At 36.8% G+C, this 19992-nt stretch overlaps 1 protein-coding gene across 1 annotated transcript in view; it reads left to right on the forward strand.

The window, feature by feature from the left end:
• Positions 1–19992, forward strand: part of LOC131065832 (uncharacterized) — a 187081-nt gene that overhangs the window by 33044 nt on the left and 134045 nt on the right. The window contains exon 2 of the mRNA XM_058000469.2: positions 5883–5964. Within this exon, the coding sequence (XP_057856452.2) occupies positions 5883–5964 (82 nt within the window). The remainder of the gene's footprint in view (positions 1–5882; positions 5965–19992) is intronic.

Raw genomic sequence — 19992 nt, forward strand, 5'->3', positions numbered from 1 at the left:
TTTATAGAAAATCCTTTCACTTTCTGAAACAAAAAAGATTCCATCTTCACATTTTTCATGGGAGACATCAGCATTGCAGCCATTGCAATTGCTAGGAGGGCAATCATATTGGTTTCTCTTTGAATAGCGACAATGCCTTCTGTCCTTTTCACTCGTTTAGTTGGAACCTTCGGCAGAGTTGGGTAAAACAAATAATGGCAGGAGCTGGAGTGCAACAACCTTTGCTTGACAATAGACTTGCATAGGTCTTCCCTTTGATAGCTTCCACTTCCTCTTTGCAATGGGCCCACCTCCAGAGTAGACCAATGGCACAACATTTAACTCTTTCTAAGCTTTGGATCTCCTCTGGATTGCACCCTCTTGACACATGGCTTCCTACAGGCTTAGGCTTAGAAAAAGTGAAACCCCACTATACCTCGTTTGGTGGTGCATGAAGCGCCACGTGGTGGCTTGGCGCATCACATTGAGATCTTTAGCTTTCGGACTAGGGAAACAAGCATAGGAGTGACATGTGGGGACTTCGCGTGAACTTTACTTCGAACACAAAAACGGCTTGTAAATCTTACAAAAATGAAGGCGGAAGGAAAGGAGAAGACCGCACAACTCTTGGAAGCTACTAAAGTAAGGCAAAACCTTATCAAACTTTTACATCCACAACTCCTTACAAAAAGTGGCTGCCTTAGACAAGGTCTACAAAAGCCTAATAAGGATATGACATGTGGATGCTAGGTCAACAACAATGGGGACCACCACACAAGTGCATCGCACTAACGAAATGACTTAAAGATTTTTAATTCTACTAGCCTTATTTAACACATGAGGCTTTAATTCTACTAGCATCTTAATTTAATGGGTCAATGGGAGATCTTTAAAAAACAACAATAATCTCCTATTTGAAATGAGCGAAATTTAATTTATTGAATGTAGAAATTGAAAAGGTTTCTTGTTGTAGGTGAGTGACTATTGTAGAAAGAGTCGTGCAACTCATTTATTTCACATGTGTCATATTGAAAACAATCGATGTTAAATACTTGGATTGTTGGGCTTCTTCCTCAGTTGTAGTTGCCATGGATTCTATTGTTGGGCTTTATTTGAATAGGTCACAACTTGCTTTCAAGGGGACAATAACTAATATTAGGCTTAAAAACATTTTTAAATATGCATCTCCTTTGGTTGTTCATGTGATTAGAATAGTGCTGGGAGATGTTTTCCTCGTGGTGTCTCACAAACATCATCTCTATGTTTGTGGTGGTTATGTTGGATCTCCTAGAGGACAAATCTGCTGTCACAAGTGTTATGGAGCCTCTGGTCTTTCCAGAATGTCATGGTGGGCTCCATTGTGTTTTGGAGAATGTGGTCCTTGGATTGCGGCTTCACATTGACAATGGTTTGGGGTTGGTCACGTTACACCCATATGATGGGTTCCCTTGTCCCCTTCTTGGTGGAAGTTGTTGGTTGCGACGTGGAGGCTTCGAGTAGAAAAGCATCCAAGGGCCTCAAATTTCTGAAACAGATGGCTAGGGTGTCTAATGGCCTCTCTATGGACTTGTCTTTCTATTTCTCTAAGGATGGTGCATTTGATTCTGGTGTTGGTAGCTGATGTAATAATGTCTGTAAATATGATAATGTAACAAGAATTTTATGTTGATAGATATATCCCATAATGGGAGTTTTGTTTCATGGTTATTTATTGTCAAAATTAGAAATTACAGGTTTTGCTACTCCTTTAAAGATTTTTATTTGTAATGGTTTTTCTTTTTTTCTTTTTGAGTTTATACAATGGCCCCTATGGCCAGATTCACTTACAAAAATAAATATAAAATAATAGTAATAATTTTTTTAAACATGAATAAGCTGTACAAAAAGCAGATCAACAGAGTTTCCTAACGATTATTTAACCACAGTACGAGGAAGATACAAGACAAAATAGCAACATTGATTGAGAATAAAAATGCTTATTGTCTTGCATCAATGTTTTGGACCACACTTCGTGATCTATCATTAGGATGAAAGAGAGAGCAATTGAAGGAGAAAAATGATTTTTTGTAGAGCAAGACTAGATAAAAAGAGAAGAGAGGTGGGGGAAGGGCGGAGGTTGCACAAGTTTCAAGGAATAACATTAAAATAAAAAATGGATGAAAATAAATAATAAACTAATTGTAAGACATCAATATTTAAACATATTATATACAGAAATGCATAAAATGTCAAATAAGGAATAAAGTATAAGAGGTTAGAAAGGAATAAATAACTTATTTTTTATTTTTTATGGCAATTGGAAATAAAAACATTATCAGCCATTATTTAGAAACATACGCATATGCTTGAATGGACATATCAAAAGGTATGCCATTTAAGATGTGTATGTCTTATGTATAGCAATGAATCTTTGCAAATCTAAGGGCCTAACATTAACATTAGTATAGATAAAATTTATTATATGTACCATTTAAATATACACCTTAAATATATAGAATAGTTAATAGGCCTAAAGGCTTGTCATGAACATCGATATAGATAAAATAATTGTATGCATAGCTTAGTTATTTTATTAAAGTTAAATTATTTATTGGAGCGAGCACATTCACTCATTGCAATGCAATATTGAAATTATTCTTTTGTTCTAAGTTGCACTTTGATGCCATGTGTACTTTCCTAATGATTTGTGTTGAAAGATTTGCCCATTAGGCCACCATGCTCTAGGTGGCAGTCTCTTATTACAATGCAGTACCTCTTCATGGTGCAATTTTATGATTTTTGTGCAAATCAAGCCAACGCTAATGCACTATGATGACATATGTCATCTTTGTGCACTAGGCTCGGGTGTTTTCCTTGGTTCTCATTGAACATAATTAATGATGTTGATTGCACGTGCCAGCAAAACTTTGTGAAATATCTTTGAGCATGTGTGTTAGTATTTCAAGGCTCTATGAGAATCTCGATTGCATAGATTTTGGATATATATAATGATCAGCTATAATTAATGATTGAGTGTTGGGTTAACCTCTAATTTTTGCTATAAAGAGGGATGGTGAGTTCTATTGAAATCATTTTTACATCCACAAAATGGTTTTGATTGTAGTGTTCCGATAAGTGTTGCATGTTGAAGCTGGGAGGAGATTTAACTATGACTAGTTTCCGAAAATAGTAGTTACTATAAATAGTAATTGCTAAAAATAGCAAGTCATCATAGACTTCCAATTGACGAAATAGTGTCAAAACTGACACTTACTGAAAATAGCAACTTACTAAAAATAGTAAGTCTCAGACCAAATGCCCAAAATCACCCCAGATAGTGTCAAACAACTCCAAAACATTGAGAAACTGGAAACCTCCAGAAGGCCAACCCTATTAGAATTGGAAGGTGTAAAAATGGGGACATTACAAACAATTAATTAAGTCTCTTGTGGTCTTTCCTTGGTCCACTTTTCTCTTCTTGACTTACAAAAACTTATGCTCCACATAGTCTTGAGATGGGGGGACCAAGGTCCTAGATTTGGGGCTGATAATGGGGTGTTGGTTGTTCGCAGGTTTGAGGGAAAAGCCACCAATAGGGTTGAGTGGCAGCACCTCTCACAGGGTTCAAGATAATGCAAAGTTCTTACTATTTTTGGAATCTAGGAGTGATTTAGAATGAGGCTTAGCTGCGTATTTATAAGTTTTTTGTGACTACTTAGGGTGAGGGTGGGGCCCATAGACCATTAGGATTTGGGTTAGCGGCGCAAGGATCCAAATTAAAAAATAAAATGGACCTTTTCATTGAACTACCACAAGGGATGTTTGGGCAAATCAGATGTGGTGGGAAGATGTGAGGGAGTCCCTTGATTGTCTTGGGGAAATGTTGACATCTTGGCCGTGTCTCCAAAATAGGGGGATATCTCCCTTGTTGAGGGAAATGTCTTGGAAACATCCTTGGGTACTTGGTGGTGGTGGTGGGTTGATGGAGGGACATTTCCCCCAAGTTCCGACATCTCCAAAATGTCCCTATCTCAAAAACACTTTGTTTAGGTGGGGGTGGAATAGTAACTAAAGTTGTTTGAGCTTGAGATGAGGCATCTCAATTTGCCAATGTTATGGTCTTTATGCAAGGATGTCTAATGGCTTAGATTGTAAAGCCCTTTTTACAAGCCAAACTCAATTATGGATTTTATCCTTTGGCACCTTTTGTGATTCCATTGGCTCTTCCATGTGTCCCATAAGTAGAAGGTACAAGACAAAGATTCTCTTTTTGTGCTTAATTTGGCAAAGCTTCAGTCTCAAATTCAAAGCATTGTCCCACAAAATCATGCTAAGTTAAAGGCCTCCATGTTTGTCATCACGTACCTCATTTCATTTCTTAATTGAATATTTTGTAATGGATAATTATGTAAAGCCTAGTCACAAGCCATGCTCTATTATAGATTCCAACCTTTGGCACTGTTTATGATTTTGTCGCCTCTTCAATGTGTCCCATTGGTCTATAAGCTGCAAGCCAAAGCATATTCTTCTGTGCAGAATTTGGTAATGCTTCATAAACTCAATAAATTCTTATGCTAAATTGAAGGTACTCTGTGTTTGATGTCATGTATTTCATTCTCTCGAGGTTGGTTATTCATGTTGCATTTGGCTTCATGTGAATGAGATTAGGGTTCACAAGAAACATCACAGGCTAAAACTCATGAGATATGGGCCTTGCTTTATTCTCCAAACAATTCCTGATGCTGTTTGTCATGCATGGTGTTGTTAATGTAAGCCAGCTTATTCTAGCGACAATCAAAGATTCTTTAACAACATGGGTTGTCAGTTCTTTTTCATCACTTTTTTAGGGAAGTTTCTTCATGTAATCACCTGGAGACGTGTTATAGGTAGCAGTATAGGGATAAGGTCAACATTCAAATTAGGATGGTATGGCTATATTATACATAAATGTAATCACTAGTGGATGTGGGTATGGGTAAAGGGATGCCATTCTTTTTCTCAAACTAGAGTCTCCTGTTGATCATGTTGCTTCATCTAATGTAGAAGTTGGGACAATTTTTACTCAGCAGGGAAGAAATGATGAAATTCACCATTGTGGGAAAATCTAAACTACTTTTTTTTTCTTTGCTTCTTATTTTTTAACTTTTTTCTTGCCCTTGGTTTTATCCAGCCTGCACACATCCTCATTGTTGTATGCTTTTACGTTCCACACTGATGAAAAGTTTAAACATACAGTTTTATCAGAATTCTCCTTTGCTTTCTGTGCTGTTCTTTTGTGCCCATTTCTTACTTTATGCTAAGTTCAAAGTGGATTATGTCAAAGTCAGAAGAAATGATGACATTTTGCAAAGAGCAAATTATGGATAATTTTTAAATCTAATTATCTCATTAGAAAATAAAACACCAGAATCATAATGGAATGCTATAGCATTAGAGATCCAAGACGTATTGACATGCAACTTTAATGAATTCTAGTAATTTTCTCAAGTTTAATCAAGGGATCTCAAAGGCAATATGAATTGGGATCTAGGAAAAGATATTGACAGGAAATGACTGCTATTTTTTATATAGAAACTTTAGACCACGGCACCAATTTTTTGTTTGTTTGGATTAATATGATGTCTTTGATAAATATGAAAAATCACTGTTTTGTTTTTATAAATTTGATTTTATCTTGTCACTATGTTTCCAATGCATTAGCTTGGATATTACAATTAGAGAATTAACCGTTTTACTGAGGGACATGAAAGTGTTAAGCTTGATTTCTTTGTTGCTTCCACAATATGAACCACTAGATTAAACATTGCATGCACTTGAATCTTGGGCACGATGTTGGTTCATTTTTGTAGTTCTTTAACATCATTCTTTACCACTTTCCTAAACATGTTTGAGTGTGACAGTATCCTTGTTTTGGATGTTCACAGGGCTGATTATAGTCCCACTCATGACTTACTAGAACAGGAATTTTCGCTCAAAGGACGTAGGTTTCGCCGCAAAGATCTAGAGGTAACTCTGCTCATGATAGTACCGGTTTTCCAATAACATCTAGTCTTCTTGGTTAATTTTGGCTTCTTTTTGAACAAATCAAATTTGATTTTAATGCTTGTTGTTTGTTCATTTTAAAAAATGTTTGCAACATACATTGATGTCTCATGATTAGGATAGTCCTTACACTTGCAATATTACTTTAACTTTGATAACACCTATAAACATGAAGTCGTATACTGATAGAACAGGACCTTGTATGATTAAGAATACCAATTCATCAATTGTGTGCCTATTACCAAATATAATAGGCTGCCTTATTTGTATCTTGGTATTAAGTTCAGGAAGGAGAATATTTGCATGCATTCCTATGGGTTTCTTCTGTGTATATAACTGATTAAAATATTGATAATTACAACTTAGCTATGATAAACAAATTAATAACTATTTTTTTTTGGTTGGTAAACAAATTAATAAGTATTGTGGATGGTCAGAATGAACTTGTATTACTGTTGATGTTAAGTACAATTTCTCAGGAAGCAAATTCTGGCGAAATTAAGGCTTCCTTATTCGTGGCATTGATGCAAGAAATAAGTACAATAATGGTTAAGTGAAAAGATACAATACTGTTATGAGGTTAATATGTTCGTAGATCTCTCTTAAATTTTTAGTGGCATAATTACTCTCCAAAATTATTCAGAACTAAAGAAAGCGTTTTATTTCCAACAAAAATGAAACGGGCTTACTTGATTTCAATCACTTAGGTTTAAAACAGGAAAAACTCAGTAAACTAAAAAATTATACAATATTTGTAAAAATAGATAAAATCAATTTATTTTTTTGTCTCATGCTAGATATAGTGCATAAAAGATTAGAAATAGACATAGTACACTAAAAAAAGCCCAGCTATTAATAAAAATACTCTTTTGCCCTGACCTAAGAATGTAAATATCAAAAACAAAAGGATGGTCCTAATATAGCAAGTATTATTGTCATGGAACATAACTTTAGGGGTAGTTCATGTTTTTAACTTAAATCCTGTTGAAACAATGTAGCTTCGGTAAGATAAATGATTGAATGAGAGATAAATGAAATCTCTCATTCAATCATCTATCCTATCGATAAATATAAATGCTAATGGTAGACATCATAATCATCTTTATAAGCATTTCTATCATCGATCGAGATATGATTGTATTTGCTATGCAGTGATTTCTTTTATATGCTGTGATTGTAATCGGTTCTGCATATCTATTCTAGTTGTCATACAACACTAATATGATAACTACAATAGTTATCATAGTAACATATTTTGCTCTTATACCGATCCATAATCGGGTTGCATTTACCATAGATTACCATGAAATAGCATTAAGAATAAACCAATTAGTGATCGGTTAATGATAACTAAAATTGCATTAGAAACTAACCTATTCATTATCGGTTACAATGATAATCAAACCGCATTAAATCACAAACCGATTGGCATCGATTATCATTTGTTATGTATCGGCATTTATATTAACCGATAGTTATCGGTTTGCATTATGAAGAGGCACCACCCTTGATCAAGACATGTCTTGATCGGACATGTCATGAGACATGTCCGGTCAAGACATGCCTTGATCTTACAAGGCAATGCCTATATATATGTGCCATGAAGAATGCTGGAGAAATATCGAAATCAATAAATATTATCTATAGCCACCTGCAAACAAAGAAGTTTCAGTTCATAATCAGAGATAACTAGAGAGCATACATTAATAGCATTGAATATTGTCTAAGGAATTAAAAGAAAGACAAAATCCTTAACATTCCACTTTTGAACATAAATTTGAATACTTTTACATGGTATCAGAGGAAGGTTGATCGAACCTAAGGCATTCAAATTTGAGAAGTCCAAATCGAGGATATAGACATCACATTTCCATGGCTAACGCTATCAGATTTGAGGATAGACTTGAAGGAGGCGACAATTTCTCAGCATGGAAATTCAGAATTAAGATGATTCTAAAAGAGAATAAAGTTGAATCATTTGTAAGAGTTGAATCTAAAGAACCTGAGAATGAACCTAACAAATTGGCATGGATCGAGGGAAATGAAAAAGCCATGAAGATCATAGTCGATGGAGTGAGAAATCACATTATGCCAATAGTAACAAAGCATGAGACTGCCTACCATATGTTCAAAGCACTCGAAAGTGCATTCGAGATAAACAACGCAAGTAGAACCCTGACTCTAAAAAGGGAAATAAATCAAAGAAGTATGAACAAAGGAGAGTCAATCAATGCATACTTTATGCGGATATCAGCCCTAAGGAATGAACTGGCAACGCTTGGATATGAGATCCAGAGCAAAGAGCTAACGCTCATTGCTCTAGATGGGTTGCCTAGTACATGGGAAACATTCGTCCAAGGCATTAGTGCAAGGGCTAAATATCCGAAATTTGATAGGCTAAGAGCAGATTGTCTTCAAGAGGAGTCAAGGTTAAATAAGAAGGGGATCAAGCAAAAGAACATAGATGAAGATCTCCATGTTCTAAATACTAACTCCAACAAGAAAAGCAAGAAGAAACATTTCAAGAAGAGAAAGAACTGACATGAGAAAAGGTCATCTAAGAAAACTCTCACATTCAGTGTTTTAGGTGTGATCAATATGGACACTATGCAGCAAGATGTCCGGATAGAATCAAACAACAAGCTACATTTGCAAAAGTGAAAAGGGAAGAATATGACTCCGAGAAGCATGTATTCTACTTTGCCCTCTCTAGCCAAGTATCCAATAAATCTAACACTTGGATCATTGACAGTGGGTCTTCAAGACACATCACTGGGTATAGAGAATTATTGGATTCCATGTTAGAAGAAACTGATGAAGAAGTAACCATTGGTGATGACTCTGCACATCCAGTGAAAGGTGTCGGTACCTGCAGCATTAAGCTGAAGACAGGCATGTCTCTCCAACTCATTGGAGTCCTATTCGTTCTTGGCATCAAGAGGAACTTAATCTCCATATCTGCACTTGAAGATGATGGGTACAGAATAACCTTCATGAATGGTAAAGTTCTAGTATGGCCACAAAACTCTTCCATCAAGAAGGCTATTACCCTAGGACATAGAAAAGGCTATTTGTACGAGGTATGTACTAAATCTAACCTAGCCCTACTTCATGAGATTGCAGATTCTAATGAAATTTGGCATAGAAGATTAGGTCATTTAAAATTTCGTGCTTTATGTTCAATGGAAAAATTAGTAATTGGTTTGCCTAAGTTAAAACAATACCATTCCGGTACATGTAAGGGGTGTGCCCTAGGCAAAAATACTAAGCGTTCCTTTCAAAATAGTTCTAGGAAAATGAGCAATGTTTTGGAACTAGTTCATTCTGACCTATGTGGGCCAATGTCTGTACCATCATTAGGAGGGTTCCTTTATTATGTAATATTCATTGATGACTTCTCTAGGAAGACCTGGATCTACTTCCTTAAACGTAAAGAATCTAAAGAGATTCTCAAGAGATTTAAGGAATTCAAATCGCTCTCTGAAAACTCTTCCGGAAAGAAAATAAAAGTCCTAAGAACTGATAATGGGAGGGAATATACCTCAGACATCTTTAGGGAATTTTGTAAAGAAGCTGGGATTAAGAGGGAGTTCACTGTTCCTTACAACTCCCAACAAAATGGGGTTGTCGAAAGGAAAAATAGAACCATTGTAGAAGCAGCCAAAGCCATGCTCCTAGACCAGAACTTAGAAACTCACCTTTGGGCAGAAGCCTCCAACACTGCTGTTTACATACAAAATAGATGTCCTCACTCCCACATTGAAGACAAAACCCCTGAAGAAGTCTTCACCGGGATAAAGCCAGATATCACCCACTTTAGAATATTTGGCTGCCCTGTTTACTTTCACATACGTAAAGAGAAAAGGACAAAACTAGAACCCTCTGGAAGAAAAGGAATCTCTGTTGGATATAGTGAAACCTCTAAAGCTTACAAAATTTTTGTACCTAGACATAGCAATATCGAACTTAGTAGAGATGTTATATTAGAAGAAGACAGCGCCTTCAAATGGGCTAAATACTCTATTGAGTCTAAAATCTATGCTGCATCTTCAAACCTAGAAGAGGATCCCACTCCTGAGATTCAGAGGGAGTGTTCAGAAGAAAATAAAGTACAAATTCCTCCCCAAGAAATCCCTAAGAAAAAAAAACCTCTATGGGCTCACAAAACAATGGAAGATGCAAGGGACTTTGTAGCTCCTTCAGGAACTTTTAGAGAAAGTAAGAGGCCCCAAAGATTTTCTAGCTATGTAGCCCTTATGAATGATCTCTCCAAATCAGAACCCTCTAGTGTATCAGAAGCTCTTAAACATCAAGTTTGGAAAGATGCAATGTCTGAAGAATATACATCCATACTTAACAATGATGTGTGGGAAATTGTTCCTAGGCCAAAAGGGAAATCCGTTGTTTCATCCAAGTGGCTGTTCAAAATCAAATATGCTGCAGATGGTAGCATAGAGAAACACAACCAAATTTGTTGCCCGGGGATTCTCACAGAAAGAAGGGATAGACTATGATGAGACATTTGCTCCAGTTGCTAGGTACACCTCAATCAGAGCAGTATTGGCCATTGCAGCAGCCAAAGGTTGGAAAGTCCATCAGATGGATGTTAAAACTGCTTTCTTGAATGGTAAAATTGAGGAGGAAGTCTACTTAGAACAACCAGAAGGGTTTGAGATCCACAATGCAGAGGCACATGTGTGCAGATTAAAGAAAGCCCTATATGGTTTAAAACAGGCTCCCAGGGTCTGGTATGAAAGAATTGACAGCTATCTTCTGGGATTGGGATTCTCAAAGAATGATGCAGATCCGAATCTATACTTCAAGAAAGTCAAAGGTGATATGCTAATATTGATCTTATATGTTGATGATCTTCTGATTATAGGAGAAGATCACCTTATTGGACAATGTAAGAAAGACCTTGAAAAGGAGTTTGATATGAAGGATTTAGGCCTTCTACATTACTTTCTTGGATTGGAAGTTTGGCAAAACTCTGACAGTATTGTGCTTAATCAAGGAAAATACACCTTAGACATATTGAAGAGATTTTGCATGATGAACTGCAAACCCATGTCTTCTCCTATGGAAACTAATCTTCACAAACTGAAGGAGGCAGCAGCAGATTCCCCATTGGTAGATCCCACTCTCTACAGACAGATGATTGGACCATTAATGTACTTGGTCAATACTAGACCTGATATCTGTTATCCAGTAAATGCCTTGAGCCAGTTCATGTGTGAACCTAAGGAGATACATCTTATGGCTGTGAAACATATTATGAGATACCTTCAAGGTAGTCTTAACTATGGACTCAAGTATGAGAAAGTTGATTTGGATCTTCATGGGTTCACTGATTCAGATTGGGCTGGAAGTGTGACTGACAAGAAAAGCACCTCAGGATGCTGCTTCAGTTTGGGTTCAGCCATGATATCTTGGATAAGCAGGAAACACTCTTCAATAGCTCAGAGTTCTACAGAGGCCGAATATATCGCAGCATCTATGGCTGCACGAGAAGCTGTATGGCTTAGAAAACTACTTGTGGGATTATTCGGTGAGCCACTGAAGCCTACTATAATTCATTGTGATAACCAGAGTTGTATAAAACTCTCTGTGAACCCTGTATTTCATGATAGATCCAAAAACATAGAGATTCCTTACCACTATGTGAGAGATATGGTGGATAGGAATGTGATTCAGTTGCAGTATATCAATACAGGAGAGCAGACAACAAACATACTGACCAAGTCTCTATCCAAAGTAAAAGTTGAACACTTCAGGAAAGGACTTGGTATGATTGAATTGTAATTTGCTTTATAATCTGTACCAATATATAAGATGTTTAATGTGTAAACTTCTTTTGTCGTGTTATGACTTTATGGGCTCCTCCCCCTGTGTCCATTTCTAAGAGGTGACGATTTTTTAGATAATGAACACTTGTACTGAATATTATAGGGTGATGATCTTGTAATGTTGATATCATGCTGACTTGATATCATCTTGACTCATGGATGTGCCATGATATGTTATGGTAGACATTATGTGTTGTGATGTCAGTGCACATACCTTAACCTGGATATAAGAGAATTTAATATTCTCAAATTATTTTATATCCAAGGTATCGCGTGTTATGCAATACTGATATCACGTGCTATGTGATATCTCTATATCACAAGATGATGTGATATATTTCTGTATCACGTGTTATGTGATACATCATGTCACGAGCATATGTGACTTGATCTTTTGTATTACGAGGTCATGTAATACATTCTATTATGAGAAATGTGATGCTATATAATTAGATGATTATTTCAATGTTTACATAGATCTCCATTTATCTTCCCTAGCTAAGAGGGAGTGTTGAAACGATGTAGCTTCAGTAAGATAAATGATTGAATGAGAGATAAATGAAGTCTCTCATTCAATCATCTATCCTATCAATAAATCTACATGCTAATGGTAGACATCATAATCATCTTTATAAGCATTTCTATCATCGATCGAGATATGATCGTATTTGCTATGCAGTGATTTCATTTATATGCTTTGATTGTAATCGGTTATGCATATCTATTCTGGTTGTCATACAACACTAATATGATAACTACGATAGTTATCGTATTAACATATTTTGCTCTTATACCGATCCATAATCGGGTTGCATTTACCATCGATTACCATGAAATAGCATTAAGAATAAACCGATTAGTGATTGGTTAATGATAACTAAAATTGCATTAGAAATTAACCGATTCATTATCGGTTACAATGATAATCAAACCGCATTAAATCACAAACTGATACATGTCCGGTCAAGGCATGCCTTGATCTTACAAGGCAATGCCTCTATATATGTGCTGTGAAGAATGCTGGAGAAATATCAAAATCAATAAATATTATCTACAACCACCTGCAAACAAAGAAGTTTCAGTTCATAATCAGAGATAACTAGAGAGCATACATTAATAGCATTGAATATTGTCTAAGGAATTAAAAGAAAGACAAAATCCTTAACATTCCACTTTTGAACATAAATTTGAATACTTTTACAAGTTTGGTTACCCAACGTCAGGTTGGATGGATTCTGGTATTCTTGGTCATTAACACTTTTCAAATCCAGGGAGGGTCTCCACCGCAACAGAGTGTTCTTTTTGTTTGTGATCAAAAGACATGCAGTGTCTTTTGTAGGGTAGTTAGTAGATAGAATGACCATTAAGGTAGGGTATTAGAATCAGAGTTCCCAAACTCGCCGCAAGTCAGGCGAGTTCGCCGAGTTGGCGAGTCGAGCCAAGCTCGGCAAGTTTTGCTGACTCGGGACTTGGACTCAGCGAGTTTTGACCATAACTCGCCTGACTCGTTTTGCTGGCTCGGGACTCGGACTCAGCGAGTTTTGACCATAACTCGCCTGACTCATAACTCGCCTGACTCGTTTTGCTGGCTCGGGACTCGGACTCAGCGAGTTTTGACCATAACTCGCCTGACTCGCGAGTCAGGCGAGTTATGGTCAAAACTCGTCGAGTCCGAGCTCCAAGACTCGGCCACGACAGGTCAATGTTTTGACTTGTTTGACAAGTTAGTCTCTCCGCCAGGATTCATATATGGAATATAACAGTCTTTTCTCTTTCTTATACTTCAAGTTATATTCCATATATATTGTCAGGATGTTTGAGAGTGGTTTCGGACCTCCATGAGTTACAATGCAAAATCTAGTTTTTGGAGGATCCTTCAAATTTCTAGACTTAGTCAAATTTCAGGCCATTTCAGGATCAGGATGACATTCCAGACTTTTAAGGCAAGTTCACTCTGACCTTGATGTAAGGGACGCGACCTAGGAGGACACTATACATTCAACCAAGGTTTGATTTAGCAACTTGAAGCGTGACCAAATAGTACACAAAAACCCTAGGAATGATCTAAATAACACCTAATCACTCAATTGACCTAACCTCCTTCACTCCACCTTGAGGAGATCCACCCGATTTGATGACCTTTGAGAAACTCAATCCCTTCAATGCAAAGGCTAAGACACTAAAACAACCAACAACAAAACTAAAAGAGCTAACCCTGGAAAGCAAAAAGTGGGGGTCTTCATTTGCAATGGGGCGATGTGTGAGTACCTCACAACAAGGATGTTTCTTAAAATTTTGAAAAAAGGGGGTGAGTTGGGGACATTTCCTACCTGTCCCCACATCCCAAAAAATCCCCCCATGGGGCACAAGGTTATTTTTGGCAAGGGACATGTCTCTGAGGAGCATATTTTCAAACCCTTCTGGCCTCACAATTCCCCCTTCCATCCAACATATATATAGCCTAAAAACTAAGAGGTCCAAGAAAGACCAAGGTCAACTATAGTCCCAAGGCAAAACCTAAGTTCAACAAGCACACTATTTAATGCTACCATACACATGCATTCCTTACAATTTCCAAGTGAAGATGTTCTTGATGTCTCATGTTGGTGCTCCCAAAATTTCAATTTGGCCAAAGAAAATACTAAACAGAAGCCCCAAACAAGTAGATACTCTACCAACATGCCTTTCATGGCATTACAAGCTAGCACACATTATAATTGAGCTTTATTCGATAATGGGTGCATGAAACAAGTTTTAAATTGTTAAAAATCTCTTAATTTCAAGGTTTTTTAATTTTGCCAAGTCATTGCCGAGTCGTTGCCGAGTCATAGCCGAGTCGACCTTGCCGAGTCCGAGCCGAGTCCGAGTCTGGGAACTTTGACTAGAATATTTAATTATATTTTAGTCACCTATATTTAGTTCCTTGTTTAATGGTCATTTAGCTTTTTAGTTAATTATCTTTTAAGCTTTATTTAGCATTTAGCTTTTTCTTATTAGTTAATTATCTTTTAAGCTTTATTTAGCGTTTAGCTTTTTAGTAGTTCACTTTAAACGACTTGTTCTTAATTTAGAACGTCGTCCTTGTAATCTCTTTATATATGATTGTATATTGTTGAATAGATTATCCGATTATTGAATCATTCATTCAATTTATTTTTCAAAGTAGTGCAATAAACCAAGATCCTTCATCTCAAATTCAGAAGCTAGCTCCTTCTTGCATTTGATAATAAGATGATCTTCTCCAGTGATAAGTAAGTCATCAACATAAAGAATCAAAATTAATGCTTCCCCATTAATTACCTTGAAGTACAAGTTTGAATCTGCATCATTCTTGGAGAAACCCAAGCCCATCAGGTAACGATCAATCCTTTTGTACCGAGCATGTGGAGCTTGCTTGAGGCCATACAATTCCTTCTTCAGTTTACAAACATGAGATTCCTTCCCATGTACCACAAATCCTTCAGATTGTTCAATATACACTTCCTCCTCGATTATACCATTTAGGAATGTCGTCTTTACATCCATTTGATGAATCTTCCATCCTTTAGATGCTGCAATAGCTATAATGGTTTTGACTAAAGTGTATTGGGCAACTAGAGCAAAGGTTTCTTCATAGTCAATTCCCTCCCTTTGAGAGAATCTTCTAGCCACAAACCTAGCCTTGTATTTTTCAATACTACCGTCAACAACATGTTTGATCTTAAAGAGCCATTGAGAAGAAACAACTGATTTACCTTCCGGTCTAGGTACTATGTCCCAAACATCATTCTTTAGAATAGATTGATATTCTTTTGTCATGGCATCTTTCCAAACTTGTTGACTAGTTGCTTCCTCAACATTGGAAGGTTCCGAGTCAGTGATTTGACTCATCAATGCAACATAGCTGGAGAACTTATGAGGTTTCTTACTTTCTCTAAATGTACCTTTTGGGGCTGCAAAACCTTCAGCTTCTTGCGTCATTTTCCTTGCCCAAAGAGGTCTTTTCTTACTAATCAGAATGTCAGTAGGCCCATCGGTAGGATTCAAGGGCTCATTTGGATCATCATCTTCTTCAGGTTCATGAGTCACCCTCTAAATCTCAGGAGTATGGTCTTCCATATTTTGAGGACGCTCTTGATCTTCACTGTCCACTTTAGGGATGCCCTTGGACATTCTGAATGCAACATCTTCTTCAAATATCACATCCCTACTCAACTCAATCAAGTTCTGCCCTGGAATGTAGATTTTGTAGGCTTTTGATGTTTCGCTATAGCCTACAAATATCCTCTTCTTGCTAGAAGGCTCCAACTTTGTCCATTTATCTTTGGGTATATCTATGTATACTGGACAACCAAAGATCCTCAAATGGCTTACATCTGGCTTCACCCCTGTGAATGCTTCTTCGGGAGTCTTATTCTCCAAAATGCGGTGAGGACATCTATTTTGAACATAGACAACAGTTCTAGAAGCCTCAGCCCAAAAGAAGGTTTGAAGATTTTGATCATGGATCATGGCTTGGCTGCTTCCACAGTAGTTCTATTTTTCCTTTCTGCCACACCATTCTGTTGAGGATTATAGGGAACACAAAACTCCCTCTTAATCCCAGCTTCAATACAAAAATTATGGAAGTTTCCGGAGGTATACTCTCCTCCATTATCGGATCTATCCTCTTTCCTGATATGTTTTCTACTAGAGCCTTGAATTCCTTAAATCTCATAAGTACTTCATCAGATTCTTTACTTTTTAAAAAATAGATCCATGTTTTCTTAGAGTAGTCATCAATAAAAATAACATAATACAAGAAACCACTCAAGGAAGCAACAAACATGGGACCACATAAATCTGAATGAATAAGTTCTAGGATATATTTGGATCTACTTTCACTACCATGAAATGCACCTTTAGTGTTCTTACCCAATGCACAACCTTTGCAAGTTCCTTCATGCTCTTGGTTGAGTTTTGGAAGGGCTGTAAGCATCTTCTCCATAGTAGGCAGTGCACGAAAATGAAGGTGACCCAATCTTCTATGCCAAATTTCACAAGTACTTGATGAATCATGAAGTAAGGCTTGAGGAGGAAGGGTGCAAAGTCTATAAAGACATCCATGACGAACTCCAATGACTTGAGCTGTCTTGATATTTGATTTCTTTGGCCATGCAAGGACTTTGCCATCCATGAATGCGATTCGATAACCTTTGTCTTCCAAGGCTGATATGGAGACAAGGTTTCGCTTAATTCCCGGAACAAATAGTACATCATTCGATTCCAAGGAAATGCCTGAATCTAGTTGAAGAGAAGAGGTCCCAACTCCTTTCACAGAGTAACTAGTGTCATCTCGAATAGTCACTTGTTTATTTGAAGTTCTCTCCACTAAATTGTTTAGATGTTCTTTAAATCCAGTAATGTGGCGAGATGCACCACTGTCAATTATCCAAGTATTGTGGTCGGTAGGCACATTACTTGAAAGGGCTGAGTAGAATATAAATCCATTTGAATCCTTATGTGAAGGAGTCTCACTAATATCTGCAATGGAAGCTTGAGGCATAGTCCTAGTTGGACACTTCATTGCATAGTGACGGTATTTGTCACATCTAAAACATTGGATTTTTGAAATGTCCTTCCTTCTTTTGATTGTAGAAGCACCATTTGATTCCTTATCTTTCTTCCTTTTGGAGTGTCCTTTCTTATCCTTATTCTTTGAGGAGTGTGAGGCAAGAACATGGATATCTTCATTTGTAGAACTTTGACCAATGCCTCTAGTGACCAATCTTGATTCTTCTTGAATGCACTCTGTTTTTAATCGATCAAACTTGGGAAGTTTTGATCTTGCGCTTATCCCTTGAATAAGTGCTTCCCAAGAAGAAGGGAGACCATTGAGTGCCAACATAGTTAACTCTTTACTCTCTATGGTATGTCCAATGGTAGAGAGTTGATCTCTCAATTCTGTAATTCTCATGAAGCATGAGGTGATTGATTCACCTTTTATCATTTTGACATGGTGAAGTTATTGTTTTAGAGCAAGAGCTCGGCTTGTGTTGTTTATCTCATGCATCTCCGCTAATGCTTTCAACATGACATATGCTGTCTCCAACTTGGAGATAATTGGTACGATGTGATCTTTCACCGAGTCAACCAACATCTTCATTGCTTTATGGTTCTTTTTCTTCCATTGAAGCTTCTCATCCTCTTCGGTTGGTTCTGGTACATCTTTCTTCATGAATTTGTCTAATTCATTTTCCGTTAAGGCAAGCATAATTCTAAACTTCCAGTATACGAAGTTTGAAGCTCCTTGAAGTCTATCCTCAACTCTAATTCCATTCACCATCTTGACGTTGATAGAAATAGATGAACTTGAAGACAATAATAGAAGATAATCTTGCTTATATCAATCTGATCTAATCTTTGCTCAATCCTGCTCTGATACCATGTTAAGTTTTGGTGATCAGATTATAATTTCAAAATTATTTGTCTATGAACAAGTTTCTCCTCTTAGAATAGAACCTATACAGTTCAAACTTATGAGTTCTATCTGCCTTAATGATAATCTGCAGTAAACAGATGAATCACGACACGAGAGGGAGAATTCAATTGATTGATGACTGTGTAAGACAATGACAGAGACCATGAACTGCTGTTGATTCTGGACAGTTCGAATATGTAGAATGTGGGACTGAAATATTAACCTTCAATCTTCTGCACTTATCGATCTAGGATGGAGGGAGAGATCGAACTGAAATAAGTAGCATGATATCTAATCCTACCAACACGACTCTCTTAATCATCACGTCTCCCTAACCATCACGTCTCTCCATAAGATCGGTTAGACATAACACGTCTAAAGGCAAGTAAGATAATACTGATTAATAGAGAATCGAACAGGTGTTAATCGATTCATAGAATCGAATTAACATTAACAATATGTTAATCGATTCATAAACTAATCGATATATATATATATTAATCATTTCATAAATCGTATTATATCTAACAATTAATATATCTAATTATTATTATATCATAACAATATATGATTAATTGGTCAACTAAGTTGTCTAAGGCTGATTAGGCCAATTAGACAACTTAGACGACAAAGTCTGATCAGATTACTGACTGACGCTATCTTTCAACACAATGCTGATGATTTTGGAAATGAGCCCCAGTGTTGGGTGTTAAGGATTGATCGCTTGACAGCAGTTTTAAGATTGTTTTCTCGGTCAGAGGATGTTTTGGTTGGGGGTGTGTTGACGTGTATTTTGTACACAATCATACACAGAATAAAATACCTAAAGGCATCTTATCCTCTCTTGAATAAAGTCTCTAACTGCTGAAGATTCGCATGAAGGATCAGTTAGGATGACTCCAATGTTCTGGTTAGTAGGGTCTCTACGTGTGGATAAGCTCTAGCAGTATGATGTGATTTGCTGTGTTCTTAAGGGGCCTTACACTCCGAAAGTCTTACTAAACTAAAGAAGCTTTTCAAAAAATAACAAAAGGATAGGGTTTGCAAGAGGTCTAATCTAATCTAACCCTAAGAATGACTTCATGTGGACAAGACTTGGCAAGATTCTACCAACTTCAATTTCGCCATAAAATAACAACTCAATTGAAATTGATGCGATCTTCTAAGGTAACAAATGATTTTCAACGCATCAAAGATCAAGGACACTACCACGAAGATACATATCCAAGATACAATAACGATTGAAGGTTCAGTGATTCGAGTATTCTCCAGTCGACCACGCAAGGCGTTCCTACAATCAGCAAGAAGCTAGTGGTATGGAAAGCGAATCCTACCAAAGATCAAGTCTCACACTATGTCCTTCGAATTAACACACTACTTTGATTGAGCATGATTCAAGTAAATTGAACAACCATGAAGATAACCAAGAAAGTTGCAACAAAACACCATAACTTCAATATTTCATTGATTTCAAAGTCATCATATACAACAATTGTTTGAATTCCTTTCCTCAAACTCAATCTTGCTACAAAAGTAAAATTGCTTCTAACTCTAATCTCTCTAATACATCAAACTTTCTCTCTAATCTCTTAACTATCTCTCTTACAAATGAAATGAAAATGAGGGTATAAATAGCATCCTCAATTACAATGAATGGTCCAGATTGAAAGCAGATCAACGGCCAAGATCATGACACCTAAACCCTAA

This window comes from Cryptomeria japonica, chromosome 6, assembly GCF_030272615.1.
Source record: "Cryptomeria japonica chromosome 6, Sugi_1.0, whole genome shotgun sequence".
Taxonomy (NCBI): domain Eukaryota; kingdom Viridiplantae; phylum Streptophyta; class Pinopsida; order Cupressales; family Cupressaceae; genus Cryptomeria; species Cryptomeria japonica.